Consider the following 17,722-nt stretch of genomic DNA (forward strand, 5'->3'; position numbering starts at 1 on the left):
CCATGACTATCTAAAGTGAAATAAAGGTTTGGTGTGGATGTAGCCAGGGACAGCTTTGGTTTAAATTTGGGTGGAAGACTACATGTGCCTGCTGTAGAATAAAAAGGCGGGGAAAACCTTGAAAAACTGATACTGCTCACAATGTTTTGCTTTTGGAAAGGGGCTTTGCTTCTGCCCGGTGCCCACCCACCCAATCCCTTTCCTCCCTCTCTCCTCCCTCTTCCTCCCTACCCCTACCCATCCTCCCCTTCGCCCTTCCTGCTCATCCCCCCTCCCTGCCCCTCCTCCAGGTCAGTTTTATCTATCCTAAGCATGATTGTACAGGAGAATATCCCACTGAACTCAAAAAGCATACAAATGATCAAACCTGCCCTCTCCTCCTCCTCACTCGTAACCCTTCCCTCCGCCTTCCTTCTTTCCTCCCTCCTCCTCCTCCCCCGTTCCAATCCCCTCCCCCTTCCTTCCCCCTCCTCTCCCCCTCCTACTCCATGGTCAGTTTTACCTATTCTAAGCATTATTGCACAGGAGTAAATCCAATTGAACTCAAAAGCATGCAAATTATCAGACCTGCCTTTTCCCTTCCCCTTCCCCCACTCTCCTTCCCCTCTCCTCTCTCTTCCTCCTCCCTTCCTCCTCCCTTCCCCTCTTCCATTTTCCTCCTCCCCTGCTCACTTCAGCCCACTCTGCCTCCCTCTTCTCCTCCTCCCCCATGGTCAGTTTCACCTATCCCAAGCATGATTGCACAGGAGTAAATCCCACAGAACTCAAGAACCATGCAAATGATCAAACCTGCCCTCCTCCTCCCCTCCCCCTCCCGCTTGCACCCATCCCCCTCCTCCCCTCTGTCCTTCCTCCTCCCCTCCACATCCCCCCGTGATCAGTTTCACCTATCCTAAGCATGATTGCAAGGGAGTAAATCCCATTGAACTCAATAAGCATGCAAACTATCAATCCATTCTCAGCAAACTTGCACAGGATCTCATTTCTTACCCCCCCCCCGAATTAAAAAGCAGAGAAGTTCACGAATAGGCAAAAAAACCCCTTGCAGTTTAACTTATTTCTGTCAGTTCAGAAGCACATGTTACCAAATTCTTCCAAGCTACACAGGAAATGGATTGGACTGTGAAAGACCAACCCAAATTGTGTTTGCATTTTGACCAATTTGTAGGGCAGTACAATCTCTCAGAGAGGAGGTCAGGTCTCCTGCTCCCCTGGTGCATTCACTATAGCTGACCTATTTCCCTGCTTTTTAAAGTTTAAGAGAAATATTTGTTGGCTACAGGTACATTCTCAAACTGCAAGGGTTTTTCTTTGTCTGTTAGTGAATAAATATACTGACCTATCTATCCCTAATTTTGGCACTATAGTTCTTAGTGGCAGTTGGAAGCAGCAGCTTTAAAAACGCACCATTTTTTGTTGACAGGAACACCACATATACAAACACAGAAATACTAAGGCTTCAATAATATATATGCTTTCCTGGGAGTAAGTCTCCCTGAAGCCATGACATCAGAGCAGGGAGTTTGTGACATCCATTTCACTAGAGATTATCAACAGCTTGAGCAAATTCGGGTGTTTTATTGCTTTGTCTTCTGAAACCTGTGTCTATTTATTTAAGTGTTTAAAACTGTGAACCATTTCAAGTGCATTGACCCAAAATTGGTATGAGTGTAGGTTTTTTAAAAAGAGCATAATTTAGGAGCCTAGTGTAAAACTATTGTTTCAATTTATTTCTACAGTAGACTTAATCTTGTGCTAAGTAAAGTCATACTTTTTCATAAACAAACACCAAGACAGAGCTTGTCTTCTGATTTTGTTCTGTCTCCTCCTCTTGCTGCAGCTTCAGTCAAGAGAATTCCCACAGAAGCCGACTGAAAGACGCCACAGTAAATAGGAGATCAGAACTGGATGTTCGCTGCCTTACATTTGTATGCTTGACACATTTCTGTTCCTGCTGAATATCTATGGAAAAAACTTACAGTGCTCAGTCTTTTACAAAATAACTGCCATTTACAGCGCCTCTCCCCGCAAGCAGCTCATTCTCTATACCATTAGCTGAACTCCACCTTCAGGCCAGTTATAGACTCAGATAATTAAAAAGGCTCTTAGAGTCACCTACCATCTAACAAGGTCACATTTAGGGTGATGTCACCCCAATATCACTTCATTATGTCTTGTTAAGCAAAAGGAAGGCAACATTTAAGACTGCACCTAATGAGGGGAAATAGCTATGTTTACAGTCAAATGTTGGGCTTTCTTTTATAGCCATGCCATACCAAAGATGCATGGTTCATTAAAGAGAGTTTTTTGGTACATTAAAACAGGCAGATGCATTCAGAGCACTTGAAAATACTGTTGTGTTTGAATATTTTTGCAAAGTAGACGCAGCAAACACTGTTTTATTTTCTTTTAGTTGTTCACTTGTGCACACAAAGTGGAGAAGTCTCTTCAGTGTGGTGTCTCAGTGGCACTAACTGGGCCTTCCTGTTACTTATGCTCTCCTTTCCCTTCTGTGCAAAACTCCAAATGGTATGGCAGAGAGAATGGTCTGCAGTGCACACTCCACTCTCTGTTTCAGAGGTAGCACTGAGGACCAAACTGGATGTGATGTGCAGTCATATATAAAAATAAAGAAAAAACAGGCTGCTTTTATCCAGAACACACAGATGATATCATTTTCACCACAGATGGTGTGGGATGGATTTGGAAAAGGCTTAAGCAGCCATGTCCCTCTTTCCATCACGAAAAGTCACAGTTTCCTAAGGCTTCTTTTGGGTAAAAAAGATACACTTGACTGAATTTGGGGCTTAAGCAAGAGTACAGAAGTGGTGGGTAGGAGAGGCAGGTACCAGGGCTGGAGAATAGTGTTGCGTGCCTCCCCCAATCTCTGAGCGGTGAGATTTTAGGGGTCCCTGTGCTCATCCAGGGTTTGGTTTCCTTGGGAAGAAGGTCAGCAGAGTCTGCGGTGTCTTTATGAAATATGGTTTATTTATTTACACACATTCCAACCCGAGCTCAAGGATGGAGGGGTTCAAGGCATCAGCAGTCCAATATCCATCTGGGTTGCAGGAAGCACCCCAAAGGCTATGGTCCAGAGAGGATTTGAGTTCTAAAGTCATGAACTATATATCAGAGGTGAGCAGGCTTGAGGCTTGTGGGAGGTACTTTGCTTTTTACTGAACCCTGAGATCCACCAATCAGAGCCATATGCAAAATATATGCACTTAGAATTAAATAATTCTTGGCCCAGGAACTTGTTTTGAATACCATAGCTGAACTGGTAACTCACCTGGTGTTGAGCCAAGGAGACAGTAACCTAGGGTTCCTGCTGGTGTACTGTCCACCCTACTGCCCAGCAGCTTCTCTGACCGAGCTGGCAGAGGCCATCTCAGCTGTGGTATTAGAGGAGCCCAGAATAATAGTCCTGGGTGATTTCAATGTCCATGCTGAGACTGCCTCTAGTGTTCCGGCTCAGCACTTCATGGCTTCCATGACGACCATGGGGCTGTCTCAAGTTGTTTCTGGCCCAACACATAGGGCAGGGCATACCCTCAACTTGGTTTTTGCTCCAGATGGAGGATGGGCTGGTCTGGAGATAGCGGGGTGGATGTCAACCCATTGTCATGGTCATACCACTTCCTGTGAAGTTTAGACTTATGGTTCCGGTTCTCCCCAGCAGGAGTGATGGAGAGATTAAGATGGTCCACCCCCGGAGACTAATGGAATCCACTGGATTCCTGAATTCCCTGGTGGAATTCCCAGTAGGTAGAACAGGTGACCCTGTTGAAGCCCTTGTCACGCTGTGGAACAGTGAGGTACATCGGACTATTGACACTCTCTGGCATTGTGGACGCTGGTACACCAGTGAGTTAAGGGCAATGAAAGAGACTGGATGACAGCTAGAGCGCAAGTGGCTAAAGGTGCTGTGAGGCTGATAGGGCATGAGTAAAACATCAAAACCGTGCCTACTGTGCTGCGGTGAGGGTAGCGAAGAAGGCCCACTTCTCTGCCACCATCGCATCCTTAAGTAGTCGTCCAGTGGAGCTTTTCCATATTGTCAGGGGTCTTTTGACATCAACTCCAGACCCTTCGGAGGCCCACTGTGAATTGTTTGCAAGGCACTTTGAGGGTAAAGTTGCTCGCCTCAGTAGCAATCTTGTTGCCTTATCCACATCTATTGTAGTCCCCAGTGAGGTGTCCAGTGCAATGTCCGCTGCAACTTCTTGGGAATGGTTTCAGCTGATGTGGCCTGATGATGTGGACAAAGTGCTTGCGACGGTGCGGCCAGCAGCGTGTTCTGTTGACCCTTGCCCTTCTTGGCTTATTAAAGCTTGCCAAAGGGTTTGACCGAGTGGATCCAGGATGTGGTCAATACATTGTTGCAAGAGAGAGTGGTTCCAGCCACCCTGAAAGAGGTGGTGATTTGACCGCTCCTGAAGAAGCCCCAGGACCCATTGGTTTGTGACTACTACCGCCTGGTCGCACATAGCCCCTTCTTAGGGAAGGTGATTATGAGGGTTGTGGCGCAGCAATTGCAAGTACTCTTGGATGAATCAGATTATCTTGACCCATTCCAGTCTGGGTTCAGGCCTGGTTATGGGACTGAATCAGCCTTGGCTGCCCTGATGGATGACCTTTTTCGGGAGAAGGACAGGGGGAGTGCAACCCTGTTATTCTTACTTGATCTCTCGGCGGCTTTTGATACCATTGACCATGGTATCCTTCAGGGCTGACTTGGTGAGATGGGTATTGGAGGCACTGCTTTACAGTGGTTCCAGTCCTATCTCCAGGATCATTTTCAGAGAATAGCATTGGATGATTGTATTTCAGCTCCCTGGAAGTTGTGCTGTGGGCTGCCGCAGGGTACCATCTTGTCCCCCATGCTGTTTAACTTTATATGAAGCCCTTGGGAGCAGTCATCAGAAGATTTGGGGCAAGATGTCAGCATACTGATAATTCCAAGCTCTATTTCTCCATAACATCTGAATCAGGAGAGGCCGTGCAAGCCATGGACCGGTGCTTGGACTCTGTTGTGGGCTGGTTGAGGGCCAATAAACTGACTCTCAATCCTAGCAAGATGGAGACACTGTGGGTTGGTGGTTCCCGAGTTCAGATTGGTCAGTTGCCTGCTTTGGATGGGGTTGTACTCCCTCTGAAAGAGCAGGTCTGTAGTCTGGAGATGCTCATGGATCCATCTGTTGCTAGAAGCCCAGGTGACAGTGGCTAGGAGTGCCTTTCACCAGCTTTGGTTAGTAAGACAGTTGGGGTCATTTCTGGACAGGGATAGCCTGACCACTGTTGTCCATGCACTGGTAACCTCCAGGTTGGATTACTGTAATGCTCTCTATATGGGGCTGCCCTGGAAACTGCAGTTGGTGCAAAATGAGGCATCAAGTCTGCTGACTGCAGCAGCTTATCGCCAACATGTCACTCCGCTACTGAAATAATTGCACTGCTACCTATTAGCTACCAGGCTAAGTTCAAGGTTCTACTAGTTTTGGTGTACAAAGCCCTATACAGCTTGGGACCAGGATACTTTATCCATTATATTCCCAGTCGATCACTCCGCTCTACAGGCATGGGCCCCCGGCAGATACCATCTTATCAGGAGGACCATTCCTCACAACATAGGAAACAGGCCTTTAATGTAGTGGCACTTTCCTTTGGAATTCCCTCCCCTTAAATATTAGAGAGGCACCGTCTCTGTTATCTATTTGGCACCTACTCCAGAGCTTGGAAAAGTTACTTTTTTGAACTACAACTTACATCAGCCCCAGCCAGCATGGCCACTGGACTGGGCTGATGGGAGTTGTAGTTCAAAAAAGTAACTTTTCCAAGCTCTGCTCAAGACCTTCCTCTTTCAACAAGTTTTTTAATTAGAGAGGTTATCCCAGTCTGCATCTGTGTTGGAACTGCTTTTTAATATATTTTTAAACCTTCCTTTTAAAGTGTTTTTAAAGCTTTTTTTAAAAAAAAAAGTTTTTAAAGATGTTTTGTTTTAATATGTTTTTAATGACTGTTGTGTTTTAATATATTTTGAAGTCTGTTTTATGATGTTTTAAAGTGTTTGTAATGCTTTTGTTCGCCGCCCTGGGCTCCTACTGGGAGAAAGGGTGGGATAGAAATCAAATCAATAAGTAAACTGATCTCACAGTCGTTCCACACAAAAAGTCTATTTGAAAACACCCCCTTCCCACTTACAGAAGTACAATTTGGGAGGAATTCATTTTGATATTGCGTTTGAAACAACTGGGAGTCAGAAATCTTTGCTGATCTACTTCAAATCACATAAATCTATCAGTAGGTCACAATCTATCTTCAGTGCATCCCTGTTGTATATGACTGAATAGAAAAACTAAAAGAGTGTTGAAATAGTGGTGAGCATGTCTTATAGCCAGGGAGAGGGATATAAGGAACTCTTGTTTCCAGTCTTTTAGTGTTTTTCCATTTCTGCCTATGCATGTACCTTTCAGCTATAGCCAAGTTCAAAGAGTGTGTGAACATGGCTGATTTTTAATGAATTTCAACAGATTATGAAAACTCTGAGAGAAAAAAGTCCCAAAGGGCTCTGGGGTTTTTCTCTCTCTTTTTAGACTTTGAACTCTCTATTCTCTCTGACTGTTTTGTTTATCACCATAAAAATTGAGAGGGTTGTTAAGCAAGCGTTTCTGAGTTCAAGACTATAAGTTTTGTAAGGTTTTGTTTTGAAATGAGCTGATGGGAAGCATCAGAATGGCATGTATAATACAGCCACAAGAGTGACAGTATACTATAGCCAGTGTGGATTTTTCACATTCCACAATGTTAAATTGAAAATATCCCCCATGCCATTGGCTTGGCTAATCTGGGCCACACCCAGACCAGGTGTTTATCTCACTTTTGACAGTGAGGGCTTTCCCCAAAGAATCCTAGGAAGTGTAGTTTGTGAAGGCTGCTGAGAGGAGACTCCTATTCCCTTGTCAGAGCTCAAGCGGCCAGAGTGGTTCAAAAGTCCTCAGATGCTTTGATTGAAGCTCTGTGAGGGGAACAAGGCATCTCCTAGCAACTCCCAGCACCCTTCACTAACTACACTTCCCAGGATTCTTTGGGGGGAGCCATGATTGTCAAAAGTGAGATAAACACCTGGCCTGGGTGTGGCCAGTGACAGCTTTGTTTTAAATCTGGGTGGGAGACTACATGTCCCTGTTGTATAATAAAAGGTGGGGGAAACGCTGAAAATCAATGATACTATTTACAATGTTTTCCTTTTGGAAAGGAAAGGGGCTTCCCCTCTGGCCAGTGCCCACCCACCCAATCTCCTCCTCTCCTTTTCCCCTCCCCTTCCCTCAGGTCAGTTTCACCTATCCTAAGCATGATTGCACAGGAGTAAATCCCACTGAACTCAAAAAGTATACAAAAAATCAAACCTGCCCTCCCCTCCTCCTCCTATCCCCTGAATAATTCTCCTGTCACCAGAATAAGAATGTTACCAAATTCTTTCAAGCTACATAGGAAGTGGATTGGACTGTGAAAGACCAACCCAAATTTTGTTTGCATTTTGACCAATTTGTAGGGCAGTCCAATATCTCAGAGAGGAGACCAGGTCTCCTGCTCCTCTGGTGCATTCACTATACCTGCCCAATTTCCCTGCTTTTTAAAGTTTGATAGAAGTATTTGTTGGCTATGGTACATTCTAAAAAAACCAGGTTTTTTTGTCTGTTAGTGAATTATTATTCATAGTTTACAACTTTCATTTGTAACTTGTTTATTAGCCTATTTAAAGGTATTTTGGCTCCTGACAGAGACTATACAGAAGCTTCAGCTGGTATGCAACACAGTGGCCTGCCCTTTGATAAGAACATTTTTCATGAACTAGTGTAATATGCTTCTGCACCCACATCTACTCTAAATAATCTCCAATGCAAAATTCAGGCAATGGTTAAAACCTCTTTGCCTAAATAGCATCTGCCTAGGTTAACATACTTCAAAGAAACTTCACTGTTTGTCAAGAGAGTTGCTTGTCTTCTCGCAGGAATAAGCATATACCACTAGTCATGAAAGATGGGCACTTGATTCCTATTGTTTTCTGGATATAATTCAAGGCACCAGTGATTACCTATGAAGGTCTAAACAACTGTGCTCCATCATATATTTGGGGGGAATGGCACCCACAGGATTTTATCTGCTATGTCCAGCTGACTGGTATGCTTTGTTGTTCTGGCACCTTGTGGTGGGAAGTTAGGACATGTGTTCCTTCCCCACTTATGTAGGATGTTACTCTACCAATATTAATCTGAATAACTCCTTGGGGCTGTAATGTCTGAAAACAGTAGCACCTTCTTCTCTTTGGAATTCCTCCCTCTCTTGAGGTGTACCCCAAAGCTCCACTTTACAAGCATTACATTCAACATTGAATGCAAACATTTATTGGGTTTTAAAATATGTTTATGGTAGTGGTGGCATGTGTATGTGTTTATGTAAGATTTACACTCATTTACTGCTTGTATCACCTTAGGCAATTTCCCAAAAACAGGATCCAACCAGTGAGCATTTTTGTTAACAGTTATTATTATTATTATTATTATTAATACCCCGCCATTTTTCCAAAACTGGAACTCAGTTAAAACAACTGTGGGTTAGATCCAGAGTGTCACTTTCACAAACAATCCATTTAATGTGTCTATCAGCCCTGTAGAGCTAAAGACTCACTAGGGAAGGGATCTTGGGAGTTGTGGTGGATAGCTCAATGGAAACTTTGACCCAGTATACAACTGCCAATAAAAAACAGAAAATAAACTGCCAATATCACATTGCCTTTACGCAAATCTAGGGTCTGGCCACATTTGGAATAATGTGTACAGGTCTGGTCACTAGGCCTCAAAAAGGATATTTTAAGGTGGAAACGGTGGAGCAAAGCACAACCAAAGTAGACAAGGGACTGGGATAACTCTCTGGGATAACTGTTTTATTTCAACGGGCATTTGGGATGGAGAACGACCAGGATTAAGTGTCATAGGATTGGTGACTATAGTATATGATTTTATTATTTTAAATTGTCCGCTGTTTTTAATGTATGTTTTATGGTTTTAATTTTTCTCATAGTTTAATTCTATTTTTAATTGTATATTTCTGTATGTTTTAATGGTGTTGTTTTTTAGCTGTAAGCCGCTCTGAGTCCTATTGGAAAAAGGGTGGGGTAGAAATAAAGTTTATTATTATTATTATTATGAGGAAAGATTACAATGTTTGGGCCTTTTTAGCTTAGGGGGGAATGTGAGGGGGGGACATGATGTGGAGAAAGTGATAGGGAGGCTTTTCTCTTTCTCATAATACTGAGGGGGTCCAAGGAGATTCAGAGCAGATAAAAGGAAGTCTTTCTTCACACAGCACATAGTTAAACTATAAGTTTGTGGTCACAAGACGTAGTGATGTCTGCCAACTGGGATGGCTCTGAAACTCCATGGAGGGTAAGGCTACCAACAATTCATTGTCATGATGGCTACATATTATCATCCTGCCTGCACTTTCAGATCTGCTTCCCGGGTTTTCCTGGTGTGCCTAATTAAAATTATGTATTTTAAAGTCTGTTTTTAAGATCTGTTTTGGAGTGTTTTTAGTGTTTTGCCGCCCTGGGCTCCTTCTGGGAGGAAAGGTGGGATATAAATTTAACAAACAAACACGTAAATAACTTATTTTGTTTTTCATTGCTTTATTTGATTGCTAGCTGGTCTGGATGAGCGTTTGCCCAGAAAAAAACAGGCTTCAAATATTTTTAAATTAAATATTACCTCCAACATCAGAGACAATATGCATTGAAACAGTGGTTGCTGAAGAAGTAAGCAAGAGACTGCTAGCATGCTCATTTCCTGCTTGTTGGCTCCCCACATGCATTGTGGTGGCCATTGTGGAAAACAGGCCGCTTGACTAGATGGGCCTTTCATTTGATACAGCAGAACTCTTTTGATGTTCTTAATGTAAGCAAGGGTATGCACATAGGTGCAAAAAATGTCCCATATACACTGAGAGGATTGAATTAGCACCACTGAGCTAACCAGGAGAGGGATTTTGAGATCATAGTGCATAGCTCAATGAAGACATCAAGTCCACATGTAGATGCTGTTAAAGTCCCTAATAGTTCTAGATCTCAGGGATACCCCAGTGGAAGTGATTGCCAGGAGATTCCAGATGGCAACATATAACTAATGAATGGAATTGCCTGCAGTATGACGTCGTGATACCAGTTAACTTAGATGGCCGCAAAAGGGAATTAGAGAAATTAATTGAAGAAAGCTCTACCAATGGCATTGGTCATGCTTTCTATGTGGCATTTCTATGTTTCATTCCCACTGTGGAAAGGAAGAGCTGACTAAGACTTTAGCTCTGTCAGGAGGGTTCCTCTTATGTCCTCATATTCACATCTTGTGTAGGCATATCCCCTCAAAGAGAGATGCCTTCTATAAGATCACTACTCAAAATACCTCTCAAACAGAAACACAGCCTGATTCAGTTTCAGACCAGAAGAAAGTACTGCTGTTTCCCAGATTACTACTTATAAAGATATTCCTCTTCTATAAAATAAATGTATAAAGAAAACATTCAAAATGATACAACCACCTCTCTCTCTCTCATGAGCACAAAATCAATGAAAGATGACAGTTACTAGAGGACAGGCAGGCAGAAATAGAAATAATGCATTTTTGCTTAATCTGATTCTTAGAAGACTTATGCTTCTGAGCTCAACTTTTCCAAAGCTGATAAAAATTATCTCTCAACTTATCTCCATCCAGAATCTCTTGCAACAGCTACACAGACATTCCAATACAGGCCACGTATAGCATCATGAGAAGGACAAAGATAATGAAATTACCTGTGCATTTACGATCTGTGTCTTCTTTTTTTGACCCACTAATTGTTAACTTGCAATTGAAGTTTTCTTCCCAATACTCTGCAAACCACACATTTCTTCTGTTGTTCTCCAGTGTGCGGGAAGTAAAGTAGGTATCAAATCCTAAAAGAGAGAGTTTATTACTACTACTACTACTACTACTACTACTGTTACATTAAAAATTCATATACAAGATGGATGTTTTAGGATTTGCAATGTCTGATCCAAGAGGGAATTACATATGATTCCAGTATATAAACTCAGCTGCCTGGTGCTCATACACTAGCAACTGAAAGGGAGGAGGATCAGGCAGCATCAGCTGATAGAGCCGCTTCAAGCCTCCAATCCAAGCAAACTTACTGTATGGGGGGTAGTGGGGTGTTAGTAGCTGAGGCAAAAATGCATGGGGTAATCATTGGGTTCTTCAGTGTCCAGCTGTAAGAAACTTGAGAAAGGTACTGAGGCTATGGATGAGGCAGGAATGCTTGAAGAAGTGAAATCTGTTTGAATTAGATGCTTAAGTGAAGCTGGTGAGGGGACATGGCTGAAGAAGGGTGCCTTGATTAAGTGAAATTAACCACAAATTATATTCACTAATAGGCAAAAAAACCCTTGCGGTTTAAGAACTCACCTATAGCCCACAGATATTTCTATCAAACTTTAAAAAGTAGGGAAATTGGGCAGCTATAGTGAATGCACCAGGGGAGCAGGAGACCTGACCTCCTCTCTGAGATATTCTACTGCCTTACAAAGTTGTCAAAATGCAAACACAATTTCGGTTGATCTTTCACAGTCCAATCTCCTTGCTGTGTAGCTTGGAAGAATTTGGTAAAAGGGTGGAAAGGTGGAGGGGAGGACTGGGATGGCAGCAGGCAGGAGGGGAGAAGAAGGACAGATGTGATCATTTGCATGTTTATTGAGTTCAGTGGGATTTACTCCTGTGCAATCATGCTTAGGATAGGTAAAACTGACCGGGGGGGACGAAGGGCTGGAGTGGGCAAGGGAGGAGGAAGAAGGAAGAGGGGAGGGGAGGAGGAAGGGAGAGGAAAGGGGAAGGAGGGGAAAGGCAGGTCTGATCATTTGTATGATTGAGTTCAATTGGATTTACTCCTATGCAATCATGATTAGGATAGATAAAACTTACCATGGGGGAGGGAGAGGGGGAGGGGGAAGGGGAAGGAGCATATTGGAGGGGGCAAAGGAAGGGGGTGGGGAGGGCAGGTTTGATCATTTGCATGCTTATAGAGGTCAATGGTATTTACTTCCATGCAATCATGCTTAAGATGGGTAAAACTGACCATGGGAAGGAGGAAGGGGAGGGGAGGAGGAAGGGGAGGGGAGGAGGGAGAAGGGGGAGAAGGGAGAAGGGCGAGAAGGGGAGGGGAGGAGGGAGAAGGGGGAGAAGGGGAGGGGGAGGAGGGAGAAGGGGGAGAAGGGGAAGGAGGGGATTGGAAGGGGAGGGGGAGGGGGAGGGGGAGGGGAGGGGAGGGGAGGGGCAAAGAAAGGGGGAGGGGAGGGGCAAAGAAAGGGGGAGGGGAGGGAGGAGAAGGGAGGGGAGGAGAAGGGAGGGTGGGTTTGGTCATTTGCATACTTTTTGAGTTCAATGGGATTTATTTCTGTGCAATCATGTTTGAAAATGGAAATGGACTGCCTTCACGTCGACCGGACTTATGGCAACCCTTTGAATAGAGTTTTCATGGTAGATGGTATTCAGAGGTGGTTTTACCATTGCCTTCCTCTGAGGCTGAGAGGCAGTGACTGGCCCAATTTCACCCAGTGAGCTTCATGGCTGTGTGAAGATTCGAACCCTGGTCTCCCAGGTCGTAGTACAACACTGACCTGTAGGAGGGGCAGGGAGGGGGAAGGGGATGAAATTGGGTGGGCGGGCACTGGGCACAAGGGAGGACCCTTTCCTTTCCAAAAGGAAAACACTGTGAACAGTATCATTGCTTTTCAGCATTTCCCCCACTGTTTTATTCTACAGAAGGCACACATAGCCTCCCACTAGGGTTGCCAGGTTCAGGGCCTGACACTGATCTTGTATCTTGGAAGGAGAGGGGGGGGAGGGAGGGGCAAAGGAAGGGGGAGGGAAGGGGCAAGAGGGAGGGGATATGAGGGAGAAAGGTGGGTTTGATCTAGGGTTGCCAGGCCTGAGAATGATTCTGTATCTTTAAGAGAAGAGAAAATTCAGCCAAGTACAGGTTTTCTTGCAACACTATAATGGGAAAAACCACAAGAGGTCTTCTGTATCTTTAAAAGTTGTGCAGGGGGAAGGGAGAATTCCACCTCGTGGTTTTTCCCATTACAATGTTGCAAGAACACCTGCACTTGGCTGACTTTCTCTTCTCCTAAAGATACAGGATCAGTCTCAGGCCCTGAACCTGGCAACCCTACCTTCCACCCTAATTTAAAACAAAGCTGTCACTGGCCACATCCACACCAGGCCTCTATTACACTTTGGACAATCATTATTTATCTATCTATTTATTTAGAGTATTTATATACCGCCCCACAGCCGAAGCTCTCTGGGCGGTTTACAATAACTAAAAACATTAAAAACAAATATACAAACTTGAAAACACATCTTTTAAAAACAATTTAAAACAATTTATCATGGCTTCTCTCAAAGCTATAGCTCAAAGCCGATCATGGCTTCTCTCAAAGAATCCTGGGAAGTGTAGCTAGTGAAGGGTGCTGAGAGTTGCTAGGAGATGCCCTGTTCCTCTCACAGACCTTCAATCAGAGTGGCTGACTGCTAACCATTGTCTCAGGGGAATAGGAGTCTCCTCTCAGCACCCTTCACAAACTACACTTCCCAGGATTCTTTGAGGGAAGCCATGACTGTCTCAAGTGAAATCAAGTCTGGTATGGGTGTGGCCCTCTTATTAGCCAAGCCCAGCAGCTGTGACGCTTTTAGAACACTGACAGTTGGTCCTTACTGAGCATGCCCCGAGTTATAATAGGCTTCCAGCCAAAATTTCTTAATGAAAAATCAGCAAGGCATTTTTGTAACTTTTAAACTGCAGAAGATGAAGGTTAGAGTATGGGGCAAGGTCAGTATTAGGATTACAGGTACTCTGTGAACATGGCTGATTTTTAATGAATTTCAACAGATTATGAGAAGTCTGAGAAAAAAGTCCAAACGGTCTCTGGGTTTTTTTCCTCTCTTTTTAGACTTTGAACTCTCTGTTCTCTCTGACTGTTTTGTGTATCACCATGAAAATTGATTGGGTTGTTTAGCAAGCGTTTCTGAGTTCAGGACTGTAAGTCTGATAAGGTTTTATTTTGAAATGAGCTTATGGGAAGCATCAGAATGGCATGGGGGTTATTTTCAATTTAACATTGCGGAATGTGAAAAATCCACGCTGGCTATAGTATACAGCCACTCTCGGAGGAAGGCTAAACAAGCGATGGATTGATTTCACAAAGGAAGCCACAGACGTGAACTTACAAAATCTAAACAGGGTGGTTTATAACAGATGCTACTGGAGGTCATTGATTCATAGGGTTGCTATAAGTTGCAATAGACTTAAAGGTACATAACACAAACAAATATTAGACAGGCACCATCTCTGTTATCTTTTTGGCACAAGTGAAGACCTTCCTCTTTTAACAAGCCTTTTAAGTAGAGACCTTATCCCAGTCTGCATCTGTGCTAGATTTACTTTTTAAGATGTTTTTAAAGCTTTTAAAAGCTTTTTTTAAAGATGTTTTATTTTAATGTGTTTTTTAAAGATGTGTTGTTTTAATATATTTTAAAGTCTGCTTTTAAGATGTTTTAGAGTGTTTTGTTTGCCACCCTTGGCTCCTTCTGAGAGGAAGGGTGGGATATAAATTTAATAAATAAATAAAGAAGACTTAAGTACAACAAAAATTGTGTTGTTAATTAACTGTGTTGCCCTTCTCTACTGATAATATAATGCATATCTCAGGTCCTTATGGAGAAGCCCAACATTAATGCCATTTTCCAGACTATAAGTGAAGAGACACAGCAACTTTGCATTGCTATTTATTTATTTATTTATATCCTGCCATTCTTTCCAGTAGGAGCCCGGTGCAGCAATCTAGTGAGAATTCTGGCTGAGCAGGTGAATGGACTCAAACCTCCCCAATTCCAATGCAACCTGGAACACAATGTCTTTCACCTGCTGAAATTTGAGCACCTGTTAGTAAGTCAGCCTTTTATTCCCTTGATAACTGCAGACAATAATATGAGAATGCAATACAAGCGATGACATCACAAACAACACAGCTTGGTGCCCTTAGCGCTACCGCTTTACTATGTTTGTTCATGAGTCTCAGGTCCAGAGTCAGTGAATACAGAGAGACCCTTTGTAAATAAGAGGTATCGTAAATCAATGACACATAAGCTAAATACTAGCCCAGTGTCAGAAACGTGACCTTTATGCCTGCAAGAAATAAAGCTCACATGAAAGCAGGCTACAGAAACAAGAAAGGATCAGGATGTCAGTGTGGCTCAAACACCCAGACAGCAGTCTCAGTTTGGGCAATGCTGTGCTGACAGATACTAATGGGACTTCATGCAGCATGAAAGAGCCATGACTAGCCGTGATTATGATGCTCACAAGTCATGAATTTCAGGATTAGAAATGTGCCAATCTCAGTAGTGTAGTATCAGGTATCAATTTGGCTGGCTTCTAAATGAAAACTTGTTTCAGTCCATCCATTTTTAACCCCCTTTTCACAGTATTTTTTAAAAATGACATTTGCACAGGGAAAAGTATTTCAACTTTCACAGCTGTATTTCGATCTGTCATTAGATGTGGTCATGGTGGACTAATACAACCCATTTTACTACCATGAGATGACTAGTAGTGGAACTGGAATGTGTGAACAGTTCAGTGTGTATTCAGTCACAGTGCCAATGACTATTTAGAAACTGTAAATAGGGGGAAATATAGTTGGGCTATTAGTTATTATGAGCACACTCAAAGACCATCTTTCCTTCTACCAACAAGTGGCAGCATTTAATTAGATTGCAAGGTATCTTACAGTTCCTTCAGTATCTCCAATGTTCAGTATGGAAATTTTGGCAACGTGCAAATTGATTTAATAAAAGGAAAAATCAGTTGACACTGCAGCAATCTATATTAGCCATACACAATTCTGTTCAAGTAGTATGATGGCTGGATATATTTATTTTTATTTATTTAGCAAAATTTATATATCACTTCACTGAAAATAGAACATTTAAGCAGTTTATAAAATATGATAATTGTACTTTGGAATCTAATAAGCATACATCATCTTCTGAACTATGTGGAAAATTAAAAGAAATGTGAGGGGACAATGTGGCAAACATTAAAGGTAAAGGTGTCCCCGCACTTATAGTGCGAGTCATTTCCGACTCTTAGGGTGACGTCTTGTGACATTTACTAGGTAGGTTTACCGACCACTGATGGATGGCTTCAGTTGTCCATGCTCTGGTAACCTCTAAATTAGATTACTGCAATGCACTCTACGTGCGGCTGCCGTTGAAGACGGTTCGGAAACTGCAGCTTGTGCAAAATGCAGCGGCCAGATTGGTAACAGGGACCGGACGGTCCGAACATATAAAACCAATTCTGGCCCGCTTGCACTGGCTGCCTTTATGTTTCCGAGCTTGATTCAAGGTGCTGGTTTTGTCTTATAAAGCCTTACACGGCTTGGGACCACAATACCTGATGGAACGCCTCTCCCGATACGAACCTACCTGTACACTATGTTCAAGATCAAAGGCCCTCCTCTGGGTGCCTACTCCGAGGGAAACTCAGAGAATGGCAACAAGGGAGAGGGCCTTTTCAGTGGTGGCCCCCAAATTATGGAATGATATTTCTGACTAGGTGCACCTGGCACCAACACTGTTATCTTTTTGGCGCCAGGTCAAGAGTTTCCTCTTCTCCCAGGCATTTTAGCATGTGTTCTATATTGTTTTAAATTTTAAATTGTGTTTTAAATTGTTGTTAAAAGATTATTTTAAATTGTATTTGTTTTTAGTTATTGTAAACCGCCCAGAGAGCTTCGGCTATGGGGCGGTATACAAGTTTAATAAATAAATATAAATAAATAAATAAATGGAAGGCTGAGTGGACCTCGACCCCTTTTACCAGAGATTCGACTTCCTCCTTCCGTTGGAATCAAACTCCGGCCATGAGCAGAGCTTCAGCTGTGTTACCGCAGCTTACCACTCTGCGCCAAACATTACCACACCTTTATTTCCTATGTGGAGTATTTGTTGCCGGATAACAGTCCTTAAGGGTTTTGATTTTATTAAGAAATGAGAAATATATTGTTTTAATAATTACAGCACATTGCTTTTTTTTTACATAGAGCTAAATAGATGGGAGATTTAATTTCTTTTTTCCCATTTGCTCTTTGTTGTTCTGCAATTTGGCAAGTGTTTATGCAAAAATCAAAGTTAAGTAACTTTCACGTTATGATTCACACTGAGGTCTATTTCATTTGTCAGATGCTTCCATGCTTCTCAAAAGCAAAACTATTGCAACTACCACAAAAAAAACCTCACAAAAGGCTTTTTTCTCAGTGCATTTATACTTGAATCAGAAATGCTAGTAGAATTGTGTTAGATGTGTAGTGCAAGACATCCCTCACAATAGGGACTAGGTAGGACTAGGTCTAATGGTTTTAAGTTGCAGGAGCGTAGATTCAGATTGGACATTAGAAGGAGCTTCTTGACAGTAAGGGCAGTTCGGCAATAGAACCGACTGCCTAGGGAGGTGATGGGATCCCCTTCACTGGATGTCTTCAAGCAGAGGCTGGACAGCTATCTGCGGGAGATGCTCTAGCTGTGGATTTCCTGCTGTGAGCAGGGGGTTGGACTCGATGGCCTACAAGGAC

At 43.0% G+C, this 17,722-nt stretch overlaps 1 protein-coding gene across 2 annotated transcripts in view; it reads right to left on the reverse strand.

The window, feature by feature from the left end:
* GRM7 (glutamate metabotropic receptor 7) overlaps window positions 1-17,722 on the reverse strand; it is a 728,386-nt gene that overhangs the window by 270,709 nt on the left and 439,955 nt on the right. For both annotated transcript variants that reach the window (XM_061618542.1, XM_061618543.1), the window contains exon 5: window positions 10,847-10,987. In XM_061618542.1, coding sequence (XP_061474526.1) covers window positions 10,847-10,987 — 141 coding nt within the window. The remainder of the gene's footprint in view (window positions 1-10,846; window positions 10,988-17,722) is intronic.

The sequence above is a fragment of the Rhineura floridana genome, chromosome 3 (genome assembly GCF_030035675.1).
Source record: "Rhineura floridana isolate rRhiFlo1 chromosome 3, rRhiFlo1.hap2, whole genome shotgun sequence".
NCBI lineage: Eukaryota > Metazoa > Chordata > Lepidosauria > Squamata > Rhineuridae > Rhineura > Rhineura floridana.